The sequence below is a fragment of the Balaenoptera acutorostrata genome, chromosome 6, assembly GCF_949987535.1.
Source record: "Balaenoptera acutorostrata chromosome 6, mBalAcu1.1, whole genome shotgun sequence".
Taxonomy (NCBI): Eukaryota; Metazoa; Chordata; class Mammalia; order Artiodactyla; family Balaenopteridae; genus Balaenoptera; species Balaenoptera acutorostrata.
In genome coordinates, this window is record NC_080069.1 from 32721337 (window position 1) to 32738224 (window position 16888).

Below are 16888 nucleotides of genomic sequence, written 5' to 3' on the forward strand. Positions count from 1 at the left end.
CCAGGGTCTGTTGTACCTACTGTGCACATGGTCTTGCATCAGGTGCTTCCCATTCAGAACTGCTCTATGGGGAAAAGTGGAATATCTCTATGTGTGGATGAGGAAATAAAGTGTCAGGTTGGGCAGGTGCCCCAGACCGCTGGGGCAGTCAGTGGCAGAGCCAGGACTAGACCCTGCCCAGGCCCACCAATCCGCTTTCTCCCTGCCATCTGTGTGTCCTGGGCCTCTAGAGACCCCTTCCCTCAGAGCCCTTCATTTTTGGTATGGGGAACTGGGGCCCAGAGAGCACAGGCCTGGGAGGGTCAAATGGGCAGGCTTGCAAGGCTGCGGGCCTCAAGTTCCTGGCTCACTGTCTCCATGCACCAACAGGAACCTGCCTCGTGTTGTTTCTGGGGCCTCTACAAAGGGTTGCAGAGTGAGTGTGTGGGGCCTGATGCGTCTGCTCAGGGCCAGCACTGGCCGAGTGTCACTGCAGCAATTGCTGTTGCTGCAGAACCAGTCCCTGCCTTGTGGTGTGCTGGGGAGTGCGCCATCTCAACTCCATGCCTGAGGCCAGGTTGGGCACTGGGACAGGAGGGGATTCTGGGAGATTCAATTTGGGAGGGGAGGTTGAGGTCCAAGCATCTGGACTTTGTTTGGGGTGGGGCGGCAGGGGAGCTCAGGAAGGTCTCTCGGCGGGAGGGCAGTGAGCATGAGTTAGCCAGGCGGAAACCACAGGGACAGGTATTCTTGTGCCAAGGGCGGGAATCCTGGGCAGTACACTGCAGTTGGGGGTTGCTGTGCAGGGATGGCTCAGGGGCCTGGGAGGCCCGGTGAGGGCAAGTGAGGCCAGCTCCCACAGGGCCTCGATTGCCAAGCCAGGCTAACAGGTGGGGGGGGGGGTGTCTATGGTTGTGGTGCTGCCAGGAGGGCAAGATGATGGGGGAGGTAGGGCTTAGCAGAGGTTACTGGTGAAGGTCTGGTGAATTTTATGCCAGAGCATTCCTCTTCCTTTGTCCTGTAAAAACTGTCTGGGACTGTTTATCAGCACTTGGGACCAAAGTGGTTTCCTTTCTTGTGCTTTCTCATGCCTCTGAATGGCTGCTTGGGTGTGGTTTGTGTGCACAGCTCACAAAGACCGCAGGAAGCACAGCGCACAGCAGAGCCCAGAGCTTTGGCCCCCAGGCTGTGCCATCGTGCCAGGTGACTGGCAGCTGCAGGCGATGGAGGCACCACCTGGCTAGCAGCCTGCAGGGTAGGAGGAGCCACTGCAAGATGCTGGCCACCATCCACTGACAGCCCTCGCCCTTGAGCCTTGGACCTACGTCCATTCATTCCCAAACTTCCCTAGTGCTTAGTGTGTGCTGGCTCTGTGCACAGGTGCACACCCTGGCAGTGCTGGGCAAGACAGCCTGTGGCTTGGCCAGGAACAGACATGATGCAGCTAATTGCATAGTTAATTAGTAGGTTGATTAGAGAGGCAGAAAATTTAGATGTCTAGAGTTGGCCCCAATACTGTGCCTGGGTCCTGACCTCGATACATCACTCCCTGGCTGGTTGAGGTCTCAGGCAGGTCTTAGATAAGTCTACTCGTTGTGCTTCAGTTTCTTCTTCTGAAAATGGGGGTGGTAGTCATGCTTGTGTAGCAGAGCTGATGGAAGAATGATGATTATCTGTATGCCTAGAGCCCACAGAATGCCCAAGCATGGGGCACACTCCATGAACTATGGCCAATGTTAACTCTTTAATCAGAGAGGTTGTAGATGCTGAAGCCAGGTGGCCAGGAGGGTCCTGCCTTGTGGTGGTGGCAGGTCTCTCTGCATCCCTGTCCATGGCTTCTTCACCAAGTTGGAGCTGCTGACAAGTCCATTTTCAAGGTTGACTTTCAGAGGCTCGGAGGATCAGAAGTTAGAAATTCATATTCTGGGGGAGAAAAGACCATCCAGGAGGAGGTAGCATCAGGAGAGAGAGATGAGAAAGACAGTCTGTTGAGTTGGCCTCATGGAAGAAACCAGGGAGGAGGCCCCACTTGTTCCACTTCAATGACCCTATTTTTAAAAAATCAACGTTATTGAGGTAGTATTTACTTACAAATACACTCATTTTTAGTGAAGAATTCTATAAGTTTTGACTAATGAATGCACCCATGGAACAACTAGCCCAGGCCTAATCAAGACAGAACATTTCTATCACTCCAGAAAGTTCCTTCATGCTCCTTTCCAGGGAACCCCACCCAATCCAAGAATTCATCTGCTTTCTGTGACTCTCATTTTTTTTCTTTAAAATTCAGCTACGGAATTTCCAAAGAGGATTTCTTTTTAATTAATAGATTTTATTTTTAGAACATTTTTAGTTTATAGAAAATTAAGCAGATAGCACAGAGGTTCCCCACACCCCATTTCCTGTATTATTAACATCTTGCATTTGTGTGGTATGTTTGTTGCACTTAATGAACCAATGTTGATAGAATATTAATAACTTTAGGTATTACTAACTAAAGTCCTTGTGTTGTGTATTGCATGAGTTTTGAAAAATTCGTAATGTCCTGTGTCCACCATTACAGTATCATACAAGTAGTTTTACCTGGCTAAAAATCTGTGCTCTACATATTTATCCCTCCCTCTTCCCTAACCCTTGGCAACCACTGATCTTTTTACTGTTCTCCATAGTTTTGCATTTTCTGGAATATCATATACTTGGGATCATATAGTATATAGCCTTTTCAAATTGGCTTCTTTAACCTTTAGCAAAATGCATTTAAGTTTCCTCCATGTCTTTTTGTGACTTCATAGGTCTTTTTATCACTGAATTATATTCCATTGTAACTTACTAAACTGAACCACAGTTTAATATATTATCCATTCACCTTTATATGTATGTATGTGGTAAAATATACAGAACATAAAATTTACCATTTGAACCATTTCAGTGGCATTAAATACATCCACGATGTTGTGAAGCTGTCACCACTATGCATTTCCAGAACTTTTCATCATCCCAAAGAGAAACTCTGTGCCCATTAAACAATAACTCCCCTTTCTCCCCTACCCCCAGCTCCTGGTAATCACTATTCTACTTTCTGTCTTTAGAATTTGCTTATTCTAGATAGTTCATGTAAGTGGAATCATACAACGTTTGTCCTTTTGTGTCTGACTTATTTCACTTAGCATAACGTTTTCACAGTCATCCATGTTGTCAAATCCATGTTTTAAAATTCCATTCCTTTTTATGGTTGTATAATATTCCATTGTATGTATACCACATTTTGTCTCTCTATTCATCTGTCCGTGGACACTTGGGTTGTTTTTACCTTTTGGCTTTTGTGAATAATGCTACTCTGAACTTGGTGTGCACATACCTGTTTGAGTCTCTGCTTTCAGTTCTTTTGAGTGTGTACCCAGGAATGAAATTGCTGAAGTATTTGTTTAACTTTTTGAGGAATAGCCATACTGTTTTCCGTAGTGACCGCACCATTTTACATGCCCACCAGTAATGCATGAGAGTTCCAGTTTCTCCTCATCCTCATATTCATATTCTCTCTCTCTCCATGTATTTATTTTACCTTAATGTGTATGAAGTGGTTATCTCATTGTAGTTTGATTTGCATTTCCCTAATGACTAGTGATGTTGAGCATCTTTTCATATGCTTAGTAGTCATTTGTACATCTTCTTTGGAGAAATACCTATGCAAGTCTTTTGCTCATTTTTGTATTGGTTACTTTATAGGATTTTTTTTTTATATTCTTTTTCTTTTCTTTCTTTCTTTCTTATTTATTTTTGGCTGTGTTGGATCTTCATTTCTGTGCGAGGGCTTTCTCTAGTTGCGGCAAGCGGGGGCCACTCTTCATCGCGGTGCGCGGGCCTCTCACTGTCGTGGCCTCTCTTGTTGCGGAGCACAGGCTCCAGACGCACAGGCTCAGTAGTTGTTGCTCACGGGCCTAGTTGCTCCGCGGCATGTGGGATCTTCCCAGACCAGGGCTCGAACCCGTGTCCCCTGCATTTGCAGGCAGATTCCTAACCACTGCACCACCAGGGAAGCCCTATAGGATTTTGTTGTTGTTGTTGCATTGTAGGAGTTCTTTTTATATTCTCTCTCTCTATATATTAATGCCTAATCAGATATATGCTTTGCAAATACTTGTCCCATTCTGTGGGTTGTCTTCAGTCTTTTTTTTTCCCCCACTCAAAATAGTGTTTATTTCTGGACTTTCTAGTCTATTACATTGGTCTCTATGTCTGTCCTTATGTCAGTACCACAGTTTTGATTCTTGTAGCTTTATGGTAAATTTTGAAATCAGGAAGTATGAGTCATCCACCTTCTTTCCTTTTCAGGATTGTTTTGGCCATAAAAGTCCTTTGAGATTCCATATGAATTTTAGGATGAAAAACAAAAAACATTTATTGGGGTTTGGATAGGGATTACATTGAATTCCTAGATCACCTTGGGTAGTATTGTCATACTCACAATATTAAGTCTTCCAGCCCATGAACATGGGATGTCTTTCCATTTATGTGTGTCTTTTAAAATTTCTTTCAGCAATGTTTTGTAGATCCAGTGTCCAAGTCTTCCACATCCTTGGTTAAATTTATTTCTAAGTATTTTATTCCTTTTTTTAAGTTTTTTAATCGACATATAGTTAATTTGCAGTGTGTGTTAGTTTCAAGTGTACAGCAAAGAAGTGATTTAGTTATACATATGTACATACATATATATATAGTTTTTTCAGATTCTTTTATGTTATTCGTTATTACACAATACTGAGTATAGTTTCCTGTGCTATGCAGTGGGTCCTTGTTGTTTATCTATTTTATACATGGTAGTGTGTATATGTTAATCCCAGACTCCTAATTTATCCCCCCCATCCCCTTTGGTAACCATAAGTTTTCTATGTCTGTGAGTCTATTTCTGTGTTGTAAATAAGCTCATTTGTGTCATTTTTTTAGATTCCACATGTAACTGATATCGTATGATATTTGTCTTTCTCTGTCTGACTTACTTCACTTAATATGATAATTTCTAGGTCCAACCATATTGCTGCAAATGTCATTATTTCATTCTTTTTCATGGTTGAGTAATATTGTATTGTGTGTATATATATATATATATATATATATATATATATATATACTACATCTTCTTTATTCATTCATCTGTCAGTGGACATTTAGGTTGCTTCCATGTCTTGGCTTTTGTAAATAGTGCTGCTATGAACATTGGGTTGCAAACTAGAGTTTTCTCCAGATATATGCTAAGGAGTAGGATTGCAGGATCATATGGTAACTTTATTTATAGAGTTTGAGAAGGATTGGTATTAGTTCTTTAAATGTTTGGTAGAATTCATCAGTGAAGCCATCTGATTCTGGGCTTTTATTTGTTGAGACCATTTTAACTACTGATTGAATCTCCTTATTAGTAATAGGTCCTTTCAGATTTTCTGTTTCTTCATGATTCAGCTTTGGTAGATTGTGTGTTTTTAGGAATTTGTCCATTTTATCTAGGTTGTCCAATTTGTTGGTATAAATGTCCACAGTATTCTTTTATAATCCTTTTTATTTCTGTAAAATTCATAGTAATATTTCTGATATTAGTAATTTGAATCTCCTCTCTTTTTTCTTTGTTAATCTAGCTAAAGTTTTGCCAATTTTGTTGATCTTTCTGGAACCAACTTTTGGTTTTGTTTTTCTATTTTTCTATTGTTTTTCTATTTCATTTATCTTCACTCTAATCTTTATCATTTCCATCCTTCTACAAGCTTTGGGTTTAGTTTGCTTTTCCTTTTCTAGTTCCTTAAGATGTAACATTAGGTTATTGATTTGAGATCTTCTATTTTAGTATGTGCATTTACAGCTGTAAATTTTCCTCTCAGTACTGCTTTCACTGCATCCTTTAAATTTTAGGATGCTGTATTTTTATTTTCATTTTTCTCAAGGTATTTTCTGATTTCTCTTGTGATTTCCTCTTTGATGCATTTGTTGTTTAATGTCCACATAATTGTGAATTTTCCACTTTTCCTACTGTTATTGATTTCTAGCTTTATTCCATGTGATCAGAAAAGATCCTTTTATTATGTCAGTCCTTTAAAATATATTAAGACACATTTTATGGTTAACTGTGTTTTGTGGTCTATTTTGGATAATGTTCCCTGTGCACTTGAGAAGAGTGTATATCCTGCTATTGTTGGGGGGAGTGTTGTGTCTATGTCTGTTAGGTATCATTAGTTTATGGGGCTGTTCACATCCTCTATTGCCTTATTGATCTTCTGTCTGGTTATTCTATTATTGAAAAGTGGTCTGTTGAAGTCTCCAGCTATTATCATAAAGCTTTCTATTTCTCCCTTCAATTCTGCCAATGTTTGCTTTAAATATTTTGGGGCTCTGATATTTGGTGCATATATGTTCTAACTTCTTGGTGATTGATCACTTTATTAATATATAATGTACTTCTTTGTCTCATAACAGCTTTTGCCTTAAAGCCTATTTTTTTCTGATATTAGTATAGCAATGTAAATTCTCTTTTGGTTACTATTTGTATGGAATATCTTGTTCCATTCTTTCACCTTCAACCTTTTTCTGTCTTTAGACCTAATGTGAGTCTTTTGAAGACGGTATATAGTTAAATCATGTTTTTTAAATCCTGAGAGGAAAAAATTCATTTTCTCTTCTACTCTTACATACAACGCTTATGTTTCTCAATAATTCTGACACTTCTGGTTATGGAATGTGTGGGTTTTTTCCCCTACCAAGCAATTTTCCAGTTCTTCGGTGGACACCAACTGGGAGTCCTATAATTTAACTCAATTCTGACACCATCTATCCAGAGATAGCGTCAGATCCCATAGGTTAACTTTAGGCTCAGTCCCACGAGATTGCCCCCACTTGAGATTCCAATCGCGACTTTGGTGGACACCAACTGGGAGTCCTATAATTTAATTCAATTCTGACACCATCTATCCAGAGATAGCGTCGGATCCCATAGGTTAACTTTAGACTCAGTCCCACGAGATTGCCCCCACTTGAGATGCCGATCACGAGTCCAGGTTGTCCCCTGTGCTTCTAACTGACTGGCTGTAAATCAGAGTTCCCGTGACCCTCTCCTTGTGACCCTATTTGCTAGAATAGTTCACAGAACTCAGGAAAACACTATTGCCAGTTTGTTACAAAGGATATTTCAAGGATATAAATGAGCATCCGGATGGAAAAGATGCATAGGGCAAAGCATGTGAGAAGCAAAGCATGGAAGCTCCATGCTCCTCCCAGGCAGGCCACCCTCTCAGCACCTCCACATATTCAGTAACTTAGAGTGCTCCAAACCCCGTTTTTGGGGGGGTTTATGCAGGCTTCCTTAGGTAGGCATGACTGATTAAATCACTGGCTACTGGTGATTGATTGAACCTCCAGCCCCTCTCCCCGCCCCAGACATTGCAAGGGGAAGTGAGATGGGGAGGACTGAAAGTTCCACCCCTCGAATTACGTGGTTGGTTCCACTGGCAATCAGCTCCCACCCTGTGGTTATTTAGGGGCTTTCCCAAAATCACCTCATTATAATACAGTCAGATGAGGTTGGAGAGGGATTGTTATGAGTAACAAAAGCTATCCTTTCACCTTCACAGCTCTCATCACTTAGGAAATTCCTTGGGTTTTAGAAACTGTGTGCCAGGACTTGGGACAAAGACCAAATATGTATTTCTTATTATAAATCACGATACTACAAATCCACTTCGCTAATCTATGTCTTTTGATTAGAGAGTTTAATCCATTTACATTTAAAGTAATTACTGATAAGGGATAACTTGTTTCTGCCTTTTTGCTGTTTGTTTTCTGTCTGTCTCGTAGCTTTTTTTCCTTCATTTCTTCCCTTCCTTCTTTTGTGTTGATTTTCTGTAGTAACACGTTTTGGTTTCCTTTTGTGTATATTCTATGGACATTTTCCTTGTGGTTACCATGAGGATTATACATAATACCCTAAAGTTACAACTATCTAATTTGAATTGATACCAACTTAACTTCAGTCACATACAGAAACTCTCCTCCTATACAGCTCTGCCTGCCCCCCCATCCCCTGGGTCCACCAGGAAACAGGACAAGGTGCCACAGGTAGGTATGGTAGTGCACTTGTTCAGGCAGCTGGTGCTGCAGGAACTTGGGACCCTCCCTCAGAGATTCAGAGATTTCTTTGTCAACTGCCTACCGACCTCTCCCCACCCCTTGCCTTTAAAGACTTGTCATTCTAAGGGACATTCTTAATGGGAAAGATAGTGCAACAGTGATGCTTTAATGGTGATTCTGAAAGAAAAAAACAAAAGAAAAGGCATTCCCCAGCCTCCTGGGCAGCAAGCATGCTGGTCTGCTGTTGGTGGCAGCTTCTCAAGGCCTTGCAGATACACTGTGTCTGGTGGCCATGCCAGCACAGGCCATTCCAAACCCTGTGCTCCTGTCTTTGTGTCTCCTGTCCCCATGACAACAGCGACTGTAGGAGCTTCGAGATCGGGCCTTCTCCAGGCTGCCTGTGCTCTTCCTCGGGCCTGGCTATTTCCAGAGGGCACTGAGGGAGCCCAACAGACAGCAGGTTCTTCGCCCTTCTGAGTTTTTTTTTGCGATAAGCTCTCAGGCATAAAAGATAGGAGCCAGAGGCTCTGCTCTGCTTTTGAGCACTATGAACCTTTATCACTGCACTCACCCACCCCACTTTCTGGCAAGGGTGTTGGCATGACATGGGGGAACTCTGGGCTGTGCGTGAGCTGGGATGTCAGCAGTTGTCCAGGTGCTTACAGCTGGTACACCTCTCGGTCGGCATGGGGACCTTGCTGCGAAGGGTCCCTGCCATGGCTGCATCATGGTGTGTGGGTCTCGCCACCCCCTTTTTGGGCTGAGCTGGCTCATTCCCTCTGTGTTCTCTGCTTCTGTTTCAGAGCAGACCTACTGTGACCGCCTGGTCTAGGACATGCCTTTCCTCACAGGCCTTGGGCGCCTGAGTGAGCAGCAGGTGGACAGGATTATCCTCCAGCTGAACCGCTACTACCCCCAGATCCTCAGCAACAAGGATGCGGAAAAGGTGCCAAGGAACCTGAGGCTGCTTTCCCATCCCTTCCTCTCTGGGCTGGGAGAAGCGGGGGGCAGGACAGCTTGGTGGTGAAAACCTGTCTCCTTAGGGTGACCTTGGGCCCAGAACATCAGCTCTTTGAGCCTTAGTCTCTTTATATGCCATCAGGCCTTCTGGCCCCTTCCAGAAATGCTGGGAGGATCACAGGAGACATGTGATAACATGCCACAACATGAGACAAACCTGGAAGGGGGAACAGGGGGAGTGCTGGGGTGGGAGGGGATCAGGGATACCAGATAGGCCCTACCCAGTGCCATAGGGCTCTTTACTCTGCATCTTCCAAAAGTTCAAAGTGGGCAAACGTTTTGGGTGTAATCTGGCCCATCCTATTCAGGGACACTGGGTGAGAGTGAGTGCTCCTTGCTCGCCCCACCCACTTCTCTGGCTCCCCCGTGGGGCTGGGGTGGGTGCTAGAGACCAGCCCGGGCTTTGGGGTGCAGGACCTGCCTCCCATCTGGGTGACTGAGCGAGTCCTTCTCCTCTTGGAGCTGAGCTTCCTGCCTTGGCACAGAGTAACAGTGCCACGTGCAGGGCTATTTGGAGGGTTGGTGGTCTCTCCTAGGGACAGGTGAGATTGATCCTCAACAGAACTAGAATCAACAGAGACCCTGCTACTGGCCCAGATGCTTCTTAAGTTACAGAAGTAGTACAGTGAGTTAAAAAGTAGGGGCTCAAATTTATATCTTGTCATTAAAAGTTGAATACACATTCATTGTAAAAAACAATTTGAAAAGCTCAGATGTTTACATGAGAAAAAGGAAACTCCACACACAAAACTACAGTTCCTTTCCTCATAGGTACCCATGGCTTCTGCTGCACATCTGCCTTTGCTTTGCAGCTTCTGTACCTTTGTGGTTTGATTCTAGTTCCTTGTAGCATGGTACACCACCACCAGGTGGCAGCACCGAGCCATAGCCTCCAGGTTCTGGGGGTCAATGCCAAGTACCCTGTCCATTGACCTTTACAACCACATATTTTTCAGTCAACCACATCAAAAAAGCCACCCTTTTTTTCTCCTTAATCCTTGATTTATTTTTTAAAACTTGAATCACATTCCTGTAGAGTGTAAACCACTAGAAATTATCATTACCTCAGAGATTCCCTGTAATGACCCTACCATGTGGGTTTATTATTCCCTTTTTACAAATGGGAAAACCAAGTCAGCAAGCCACTAAATGTCCACACTTGGAATAATGTCACCGCCATCTTTCTTGCTGACCTGTCCTGGCCTCCAGTGGGAGTGCAAGGCTTAGTGGCCATGCAGCACAGTCTTGGGTGCCACATGGGAGTGCATGAGGCTGTGGTAGCAATTGCTGCCTCCCCGTGGGTGTTCCAAGCACCTAGATGGTATCACAGCCATTGAGGAAGCTGGGGCTGGGTGCTGAGCCCAGAGTCCTCCAGCCTGACCTGTCTTGTGCCCCTTCCTCCTCCAGTTCCGGAACCCCAAGGTATCTCTGCGAGTACGTCTCTGCGACCTCTTGGGCCACCTGCAGCGGAGCGGTGAGCGGGACTGCCAGGAGTTCTACCGGGCCCTGTACATCCATGCCCAGCCCCTGCACAGCTGCCTGCCCAGCCGGCACACCCTGCGTAAGTGCGTGTCCCAGTCCCCAGGCCTCGGCATCTTCTTGTTCAGCCCTTCTCCAGAGACTGCCCTCTGGTTGCATCTTGTGTGGCCCTCAGAGTATTTCAGACAATATAGATATTTCTGTCTCCACGTCTCCCTCTCTCTGTCTCTCTGTTCCTCTGTCCCTCTGTCTCCCTTTTTCTTGTGCCAATTTTTACACAAAAGGTAGCATCTCTTGCATGCAGCTCTGCCTTTCCCTCTGTAATCTAATGAATCTGGGAACCCTTACACTTCTGATCAGAAATAGCTCGCAGCTGAAGGCTGTACCAGCCTTGAGTGAACTGACCCCCCCAACCCCCACGACGCAGGTTGCGTCCACTTTCGCCCAGGTAGATCCTCATGGCATGGCTGTTTCTGTAGAACAGTTTCTAACACAGATGGCTGGTCCAAGACACATGTGTTTTGGTTTAGAAGGTCTGGCCTGTGGGCCCGGGAGGCTTGTGAGCCCCGAGGGATCCTCTGAGCTGCCAGGTTGGGTGCAGGGAAGGTACAAGCGGGGATGGCAGCTCAGTCCTGAGGCCTCTGCACCCAGGTCCCCAGGAGGAGTGGCTACTGTCCCTCAGTCCTCGGATGAGAGGCTGCAGGCCGGGAGGGAAGAGGTGGCTCAGCTCAGGCCACTCAGCTGGACCTGGGGCCAGTGTCTTTGGCCCCAAGGACAGGCTGGCAGGACTGAGCCCTGAGCGCCAGCATGGGACGATCCTGTCACCACAGCTGTCAGGACCACACAGCCCTGCCTGGAGTCAAGTACCTACCAGGGTGCCCTCAGGGCTGTCTGGCAGCTGGCTGGTTAGGGGGAGCCCCAGTGGGGTCTGGGGAAAGAGAAAGAGCGCCCTGCCCTCACATCAACATCATCAGACTTTGGACAGGCAGGTGTTTGCGCTGTGTTTGGTGCCTTGTGGTTGCCACGGAACAGTGAACCCCCTACTCCATGGTCCTCAAGTTCTCATGAAGTGGACAAAAGGAGAAGACACAAAACTGTGCAGGGTTCCCTCCCTGGCGCTGACTCCCCCCAAACACAGCCTGGAGGGCTTAGCGCCGGTACAACCTGAGAAGCCTGGGTGGTCTGGGGGAGGGGGCTCGACAGCCCCCTTGGTTTCCCGAGGGCGGGGCAACCACCTTACCCTCTGGCCCACCCACGACTAACTGCACCCTGTGATTTTGTTTCCAGAGAACTCAGATTGCACAGAGCTAGACTCGGGCACCGCAAGCCGTGAGCTCAGTGACAGGGGTAACCGCCTCCCATGTCCCTTCTCTCTGTTCCCCCACCCAGGGCTCCATCTCTGCCTCGGGGGCTTCTCCATTCCAAGTCGGGTTCTGTTCCTGGCTTCCTGTTGGACAGACCCCCTCAGGGTGCTTACTGGGGACGTCCCTGCCCAGCTGACCACAGCACAGGGTGTGAGCCTGTCCCTCGAGGCCTCTGGACCCCTCCCCGCCCTCCTGGGCTCGGGGAGCTGCTCACGTGCATTTCTCCCCAGGACCCGTGGCCTTCCTGACCTGTCTCGGCCTGGCCGCAGGGCTGGCACTCCTCGTCTACTGCTGCCCCCCAGATGGGTGCTGCCTGGCCAAGCCTCAGCCCAGTCCTCTCCAGACCATGGGGCAGAGCCCTGCCGGATGGACGGAGGCCTACACCTGAGGCCCCCTACTTGTGGCCCAGCGTGGCAGCCCTGCGGTTCCTTTCCTGCCATGCTGACCTTGTCAAGGTCCTGTGTGGGGAGCCAGTGGCAAGCAGGCCCACTCGGCATGGGGACCCCACATCACTCAGGTGTGGGGCTAGCGATGCCATGAGGCTGAGAGAAGGCGCCTTCTCGATGGGTTCTGAGACCCCCTTGTCTTCCAGACCCCAAGGTGCTGCCAGGGGCCCAGCGTGTCCTGGGCTTCTCCCCTGTCATCGTCGACAGGCACGTCAGCCGCTTCCTGCTGACCTTCCTCACAGATGACCTGGGGGGGCTCTGACCAATCCCAGCCCTGCCCGCCTGGCTGCTTGCTGCCCTGGGGCTGGCTGGCTTTTCTAAGTGTTTACGTTTCACTGTTTATAACTTATGTAACAAGCACTTTACCTTCACTGTACAGAGGTGCTCAACAATATTAAACGTTTGAGTCTTATCCCTTCTCTCAGGAGTGTTTTCTAGATGATACCAACACAAGACATGACAGCATGTCTAGCTGGGGCTGACCCTGTGGGCTCTTGGCTTCCCGAGTCCAACCCAAGACCCAGGTCCTGCTCAGGCCGCCTTCTCAGACCCCTGTGGGCCTGGGCCTCACCCCTCCATGTGGGCTACCTGCCCCAGATGACCCCTGCTGTGTCCCCCAGTGCCCACGTCCAGATATCCCCCGCCACGTGTTCCCTTCCCTCCCTCCCTGGCCGCCTTCCACTGCTTCTCTCCAGAACTCCCTACCTTGAACCCCTCCTGCCATCCCCTGCCTGGGTGTTGTTGGTCCCCACACCTGCCCCTGCCCATCTTCCCTCCTTCCCTAGCCCTCAGCCCCAGGTGGCGAGGAGGGACAGGGCCCACTGGGCTGCTCTGTTACCCGAGCCCTGGGCCATGGAGGGGCGCCAGCCAAATGCCTCACGATACCTAGTACCAGCATGTGTTCATTTGATTCCTCTTAGCAGCCCCAGGAGGTGGGCTGCTGCCCCTGCTTTCCTGATGAAGAATCTAAGACTGAAAGGAGAGATCACTCAGCCAGGAGAGGGGGGCCCAGTGCATGAGAGGCTCCACCACCGTCTTCATTCCCTTCCTGTGACATGTCCCAAGGAGATACCCCCTCCCCCATCATCCCCCTTGTCTCTGTCCAGTCACCAGAGCCAACACCCAGCTCCTGGGCCCTCGAGGCCCCGCAGACTACTATCCTGGAAATGGAGCCCCTCCCCCCTGGGAGGCGATGACCTGCGCTTGGCGGGTCTGGGGAGGGTTCAGTTGACACGGATGTGGTCAGAGCCTAGAAATAAGTACAAAGTCTTGTCCCTGATCCCAGGTGGAGAGGAGGTTGAGACAGAAAAAAAAGAGTCCACAAAAACTTCTAGAACTTTTAGAGATGAAAAGTGTAATTGTGCCATCTGAAGTCTTGGGCTCTGGCTCCTCACACCTTCCCCCAACAGCCTGGGGTTTGGCCATACCCAGCACCTTGTCCTCCTCAGAGCTGAGCCCCTGTATTTGTCTTGGGGACATGGGCCTGTCCCCTTGACCAGGGTGTTTGTACCTATCTGTCTCACCTGCCGGCCTCAGGCGTAGGATCTTGTCATGGAAATGTCCCTCGTGGACACAAGAGGGTGAGTGTACATGTCCAAGAGGGTGCTCTGCCTTTGGCTCTGGGGGCCCTGTGAGCCAAGTCCCCAGTGCCTACTACCCTCCTGCAGGCTGTGGTTGTCTGGCACCTGTCTTTTATGTGGACCCCTGTCACCACCCTCATTACTGATGAGGAAGCTGAAGCTCAGAGCCCAGGACCACACAGCTGCCAAGAGTGCCCTCCCCACGCGCGTGCACGTGCACACACAGGCATACACACATACACGAAAAGTGTGCACATGTACACGTGCACAATGCTCAGAGACACACGTGCACCGCACTAGCCATGGGCTGCCGGGGCCTGGGCCTGGCCCCTGATGGGTTCCTCTCCCCATTGCCCCCATCCCGTCAGCTCCTCCCTCTCCAGCCTCTTTGGGGAAACAGAAGTATGTTTGTCAACCCAAGAATCATCATGAGCTTGCATTTTCCATAGGGGGTTTCTGGAGGAACCCACAGCCTGACTCCAGGAATGACGCTACCATTGGGCCCCCAGGAAGGGTTCCACTCCCAGGTTTTAGCCTCTCAGGGCATGTGGGAAGGAGACAAGATGGGAGGCAGAGGAATCAGCTTCAGGACATGGTCTCTGGCTGATTCATTCAGCCAGCTTGTGGGCTAGTTCACTCATTTGCATGCCCAGCCATTAAAGTGAGGGCCAGGGCAAGGGAGAGCCAGGCATAAGAGCTCTCCTTTCTACCCTGAAGCCCGGGACAGTGCAGCTTCCCACTCGCTCCTCCACCTCTGCACTGCAGGCTGTGGGTGTGTGTCTCCAAATTCTGAGCCTTAGTTTACCCATCTGTAAAAAGGGACACAACCTTGGGACCCCTCCTTGAGCATGGTTATCCTGAGCTGGATAGCACTGCTCCAAGTACTGTTCTCTGGAAATTGCTTCATGAATTTACCACTTTGCTGGAAGGCACAGCTAATGCATGTTCTCTCTGGGACAGACTCCCATTGGGTGAAAGGAGTGCAGTTGCCAGTGGTCAGCGGGGAGGACACAGGTGCCGCCCTGAGCTGAATGGGCTGAACGGATCCCCCAATGGCTGTGAAGGTTCCTCTTGATCTTGTTCAGAGTCCAGGGTTAGGGATGCTGTGAACGTGCCCACTCCCTTCCAGCCTCAGGGCTGTGAACGTGCACCGCCGCACTCCAGATCTCTTGCAGACAGATCCCCATGTAAACTGGCTCTTATTGCAGCAGAGACTGACTGGAGGCCACCTTCCCGGTTGGCCAGCCAGACCAGGGGACTAGTCCCTGCACCTGCTCTGGACTCTGAGCTCAGAAGGTGGCAGGGGTTCTCGAGGTCAGCAGACTCCTGAGGCCCAGCCCAGCATGTCCTGTCCAGTCTGCAGCCCCTCCACCCATTGTGAGCGAGCGAGATTGTGATTCCGAGGGTAATTGCTTCCTGGGCAGATGCCTGGGGTATTTTTGATGCTTGTCCTGCTCTCTGACAGACACGCTTGGGTAAAAGTGACACATGCCCGGTGAAAGTGACAGACACAACTAGGTAAAGGGCACTACTGGGTGAAGGTGACAGACGCCTGACTGTAGGTGATAGAGACATCTGGGCAAAAGTAAATGAGACCACTGTGGCCCCGCAGGCCTGTGGCAGGGAAGGCCTGGGTACTGTCCACCCCCTGAGACCTGTGAGGCCCTGTGGCAGGGTTCCATCCCCTGAGCGAGGGGCAGTGAGTGCCTGTCCCAGGTCTCAGGACCCGTCTGGTGAGCTGTGATAGTCCAGGACACCTATTCCCTTGGCTCGAGCTGGGCTACTTCTTGAGACTGCTGACTTTCTCCTTCCATCCATGACCTACCAAGGCCTTGCCCTGGAGGTCCAAAGCAGCCCCCGAGCTCAGGCTGTTCTTGGACCCTTCCGTGGATCCCTGCCTCAACGGCCCCTTCCCCGACTGCACTCCATGCCTGCAGCTGAAGTCTGCAACAACAGCCCAGACCAGCAGCCAGGCCCCTCTCCCATCTGCCTGCCCCTGGCTGGTCGCTGCCATGCAATGGCTCCACTCCTGGGCTGGGACTGAGGGAGGTAGAACAATGGGGCATCCATGTCTAGGCACAGTACCTCCCTGCATGAGGCCATGCCCTGCCAACCACCTTGTCAGTCAGTGACCATGACCTGGAATGAATTAAGTTCATCAGGGTGTGAAAGACACCATGGGCCACCGTCTCCCCTGCTGGCCCCCTGACCCTCTGTCCCCTGTCCCCACCTCCATAGCTCAACTGGAACTGCCCATGATCCAAGCCTCTGCACCTTTGCACATGCTATTCCCTCGGCTGGAACACTCTTCACTAACCATCCGCCCTCCACCCCCCATCTACTCAACCTGGGTCTTTGGTAAAATGCCATCTCCACCAGGAAAGTCCCCCCAAAACTCTAGTAAGAAAAGAGTAGTTCCTCATCCTGGCTACCACAGTGCTGGGATGCCTCCCATCTCCAGTCTGCCTGGGGTGGGGAAGAACTCCCATGTGTAGGGAGAGGAATGAGGGAGGGTGTGAGGAGGATGGGAGGGACGGAAGTGATGCGGGCATTTGGGAGAAGTGTGTCTGTGAAGAAGAAGGCGTGTGTGTGAAGAGTAGTGGTCCTGTGATGGAGGGAGTTAGGGCCCTAGATACTCTTGCCAGCAGTGATGTGGTTCAGGCCGGATGAGGTCACAGGACGGGGTTTGTGGAACCAGAAATGCAACTGCAATTTGCACAATGCAGGGTTTCCCTCTGGGGGGAGGGCACAGGGTCCAGGTGGGGGTGCTGACACTGTTGGAATCCGGGGTTGTTATATCCAGTTCTCGCCAGGTCAGTGCTTTGGGGACTATCTCAGAGAAGATACTGCTCACCCTGTGCCCCCAAAACCTCTGCATAAACCCCAGGCCTGACCAAGCCCTGGGTCAGGTCCC

General features: G+C 49.1%; 2 protein-coding genes across 30 annotated transcripts in view; one reads left to right on the forward strand and one right to left on the reverse strand.

The window, feature by feature from the left end:
• LOC114235760 (caspase recruitment domain-containing protein 19-like) overlaps positions 1-15947 on the forward strand; it is a 104671-nt gene extending 88724 nt beyond the window's left edge. For 2 of the 28 annotated variants that reach the window (XM_057548660.1, XM_057548657.1), the window contains exons 2-5: positions 8889-9031; positions 10513-10666; positions 11872-11931; positions 12179-15947. In XM_057548660.1, coding sequence (XP_057404643.1) covers positions 12833-13765 — 933 coding nt within the window. In that variant the 5' untranslated portion in view covers positions 8889-9031; positions 10513-10666; positions 11872-11931; positions 12179-12832 and the 3' untranslated portion in view covers positions 13766-15947. The other 26 variants (XM_057548668.1, XM_057548667.1, XM_057548672.1 and 23 more) reach the window with 23 other exon arrangements.
• Positions 1-16888, reverse strand: part of LOC103012988 (ninjurin-1-like) — a 162402-nt gene that overhangs the window by 134257 nt on the left and 11257 nt on the right. The window contains exon 3 of one of the 2 annotated variants that reach the window (XM_057548688.1): positions 1538-1902. The exons of the other annotated variant lie outside the window; for it this stretch is intronic. Coding sequence (XP_057404671.1) covers positions 1865-1902 — 38 coding nt within the window. The 3' untranslated portion in view covers positions 1538-1864. Of the gene's footprint in view, positions 1-1537; positions 1903-16888 lie in introns of those variants that run through there. 2 annotated transcript variants of the gene reach the window in all.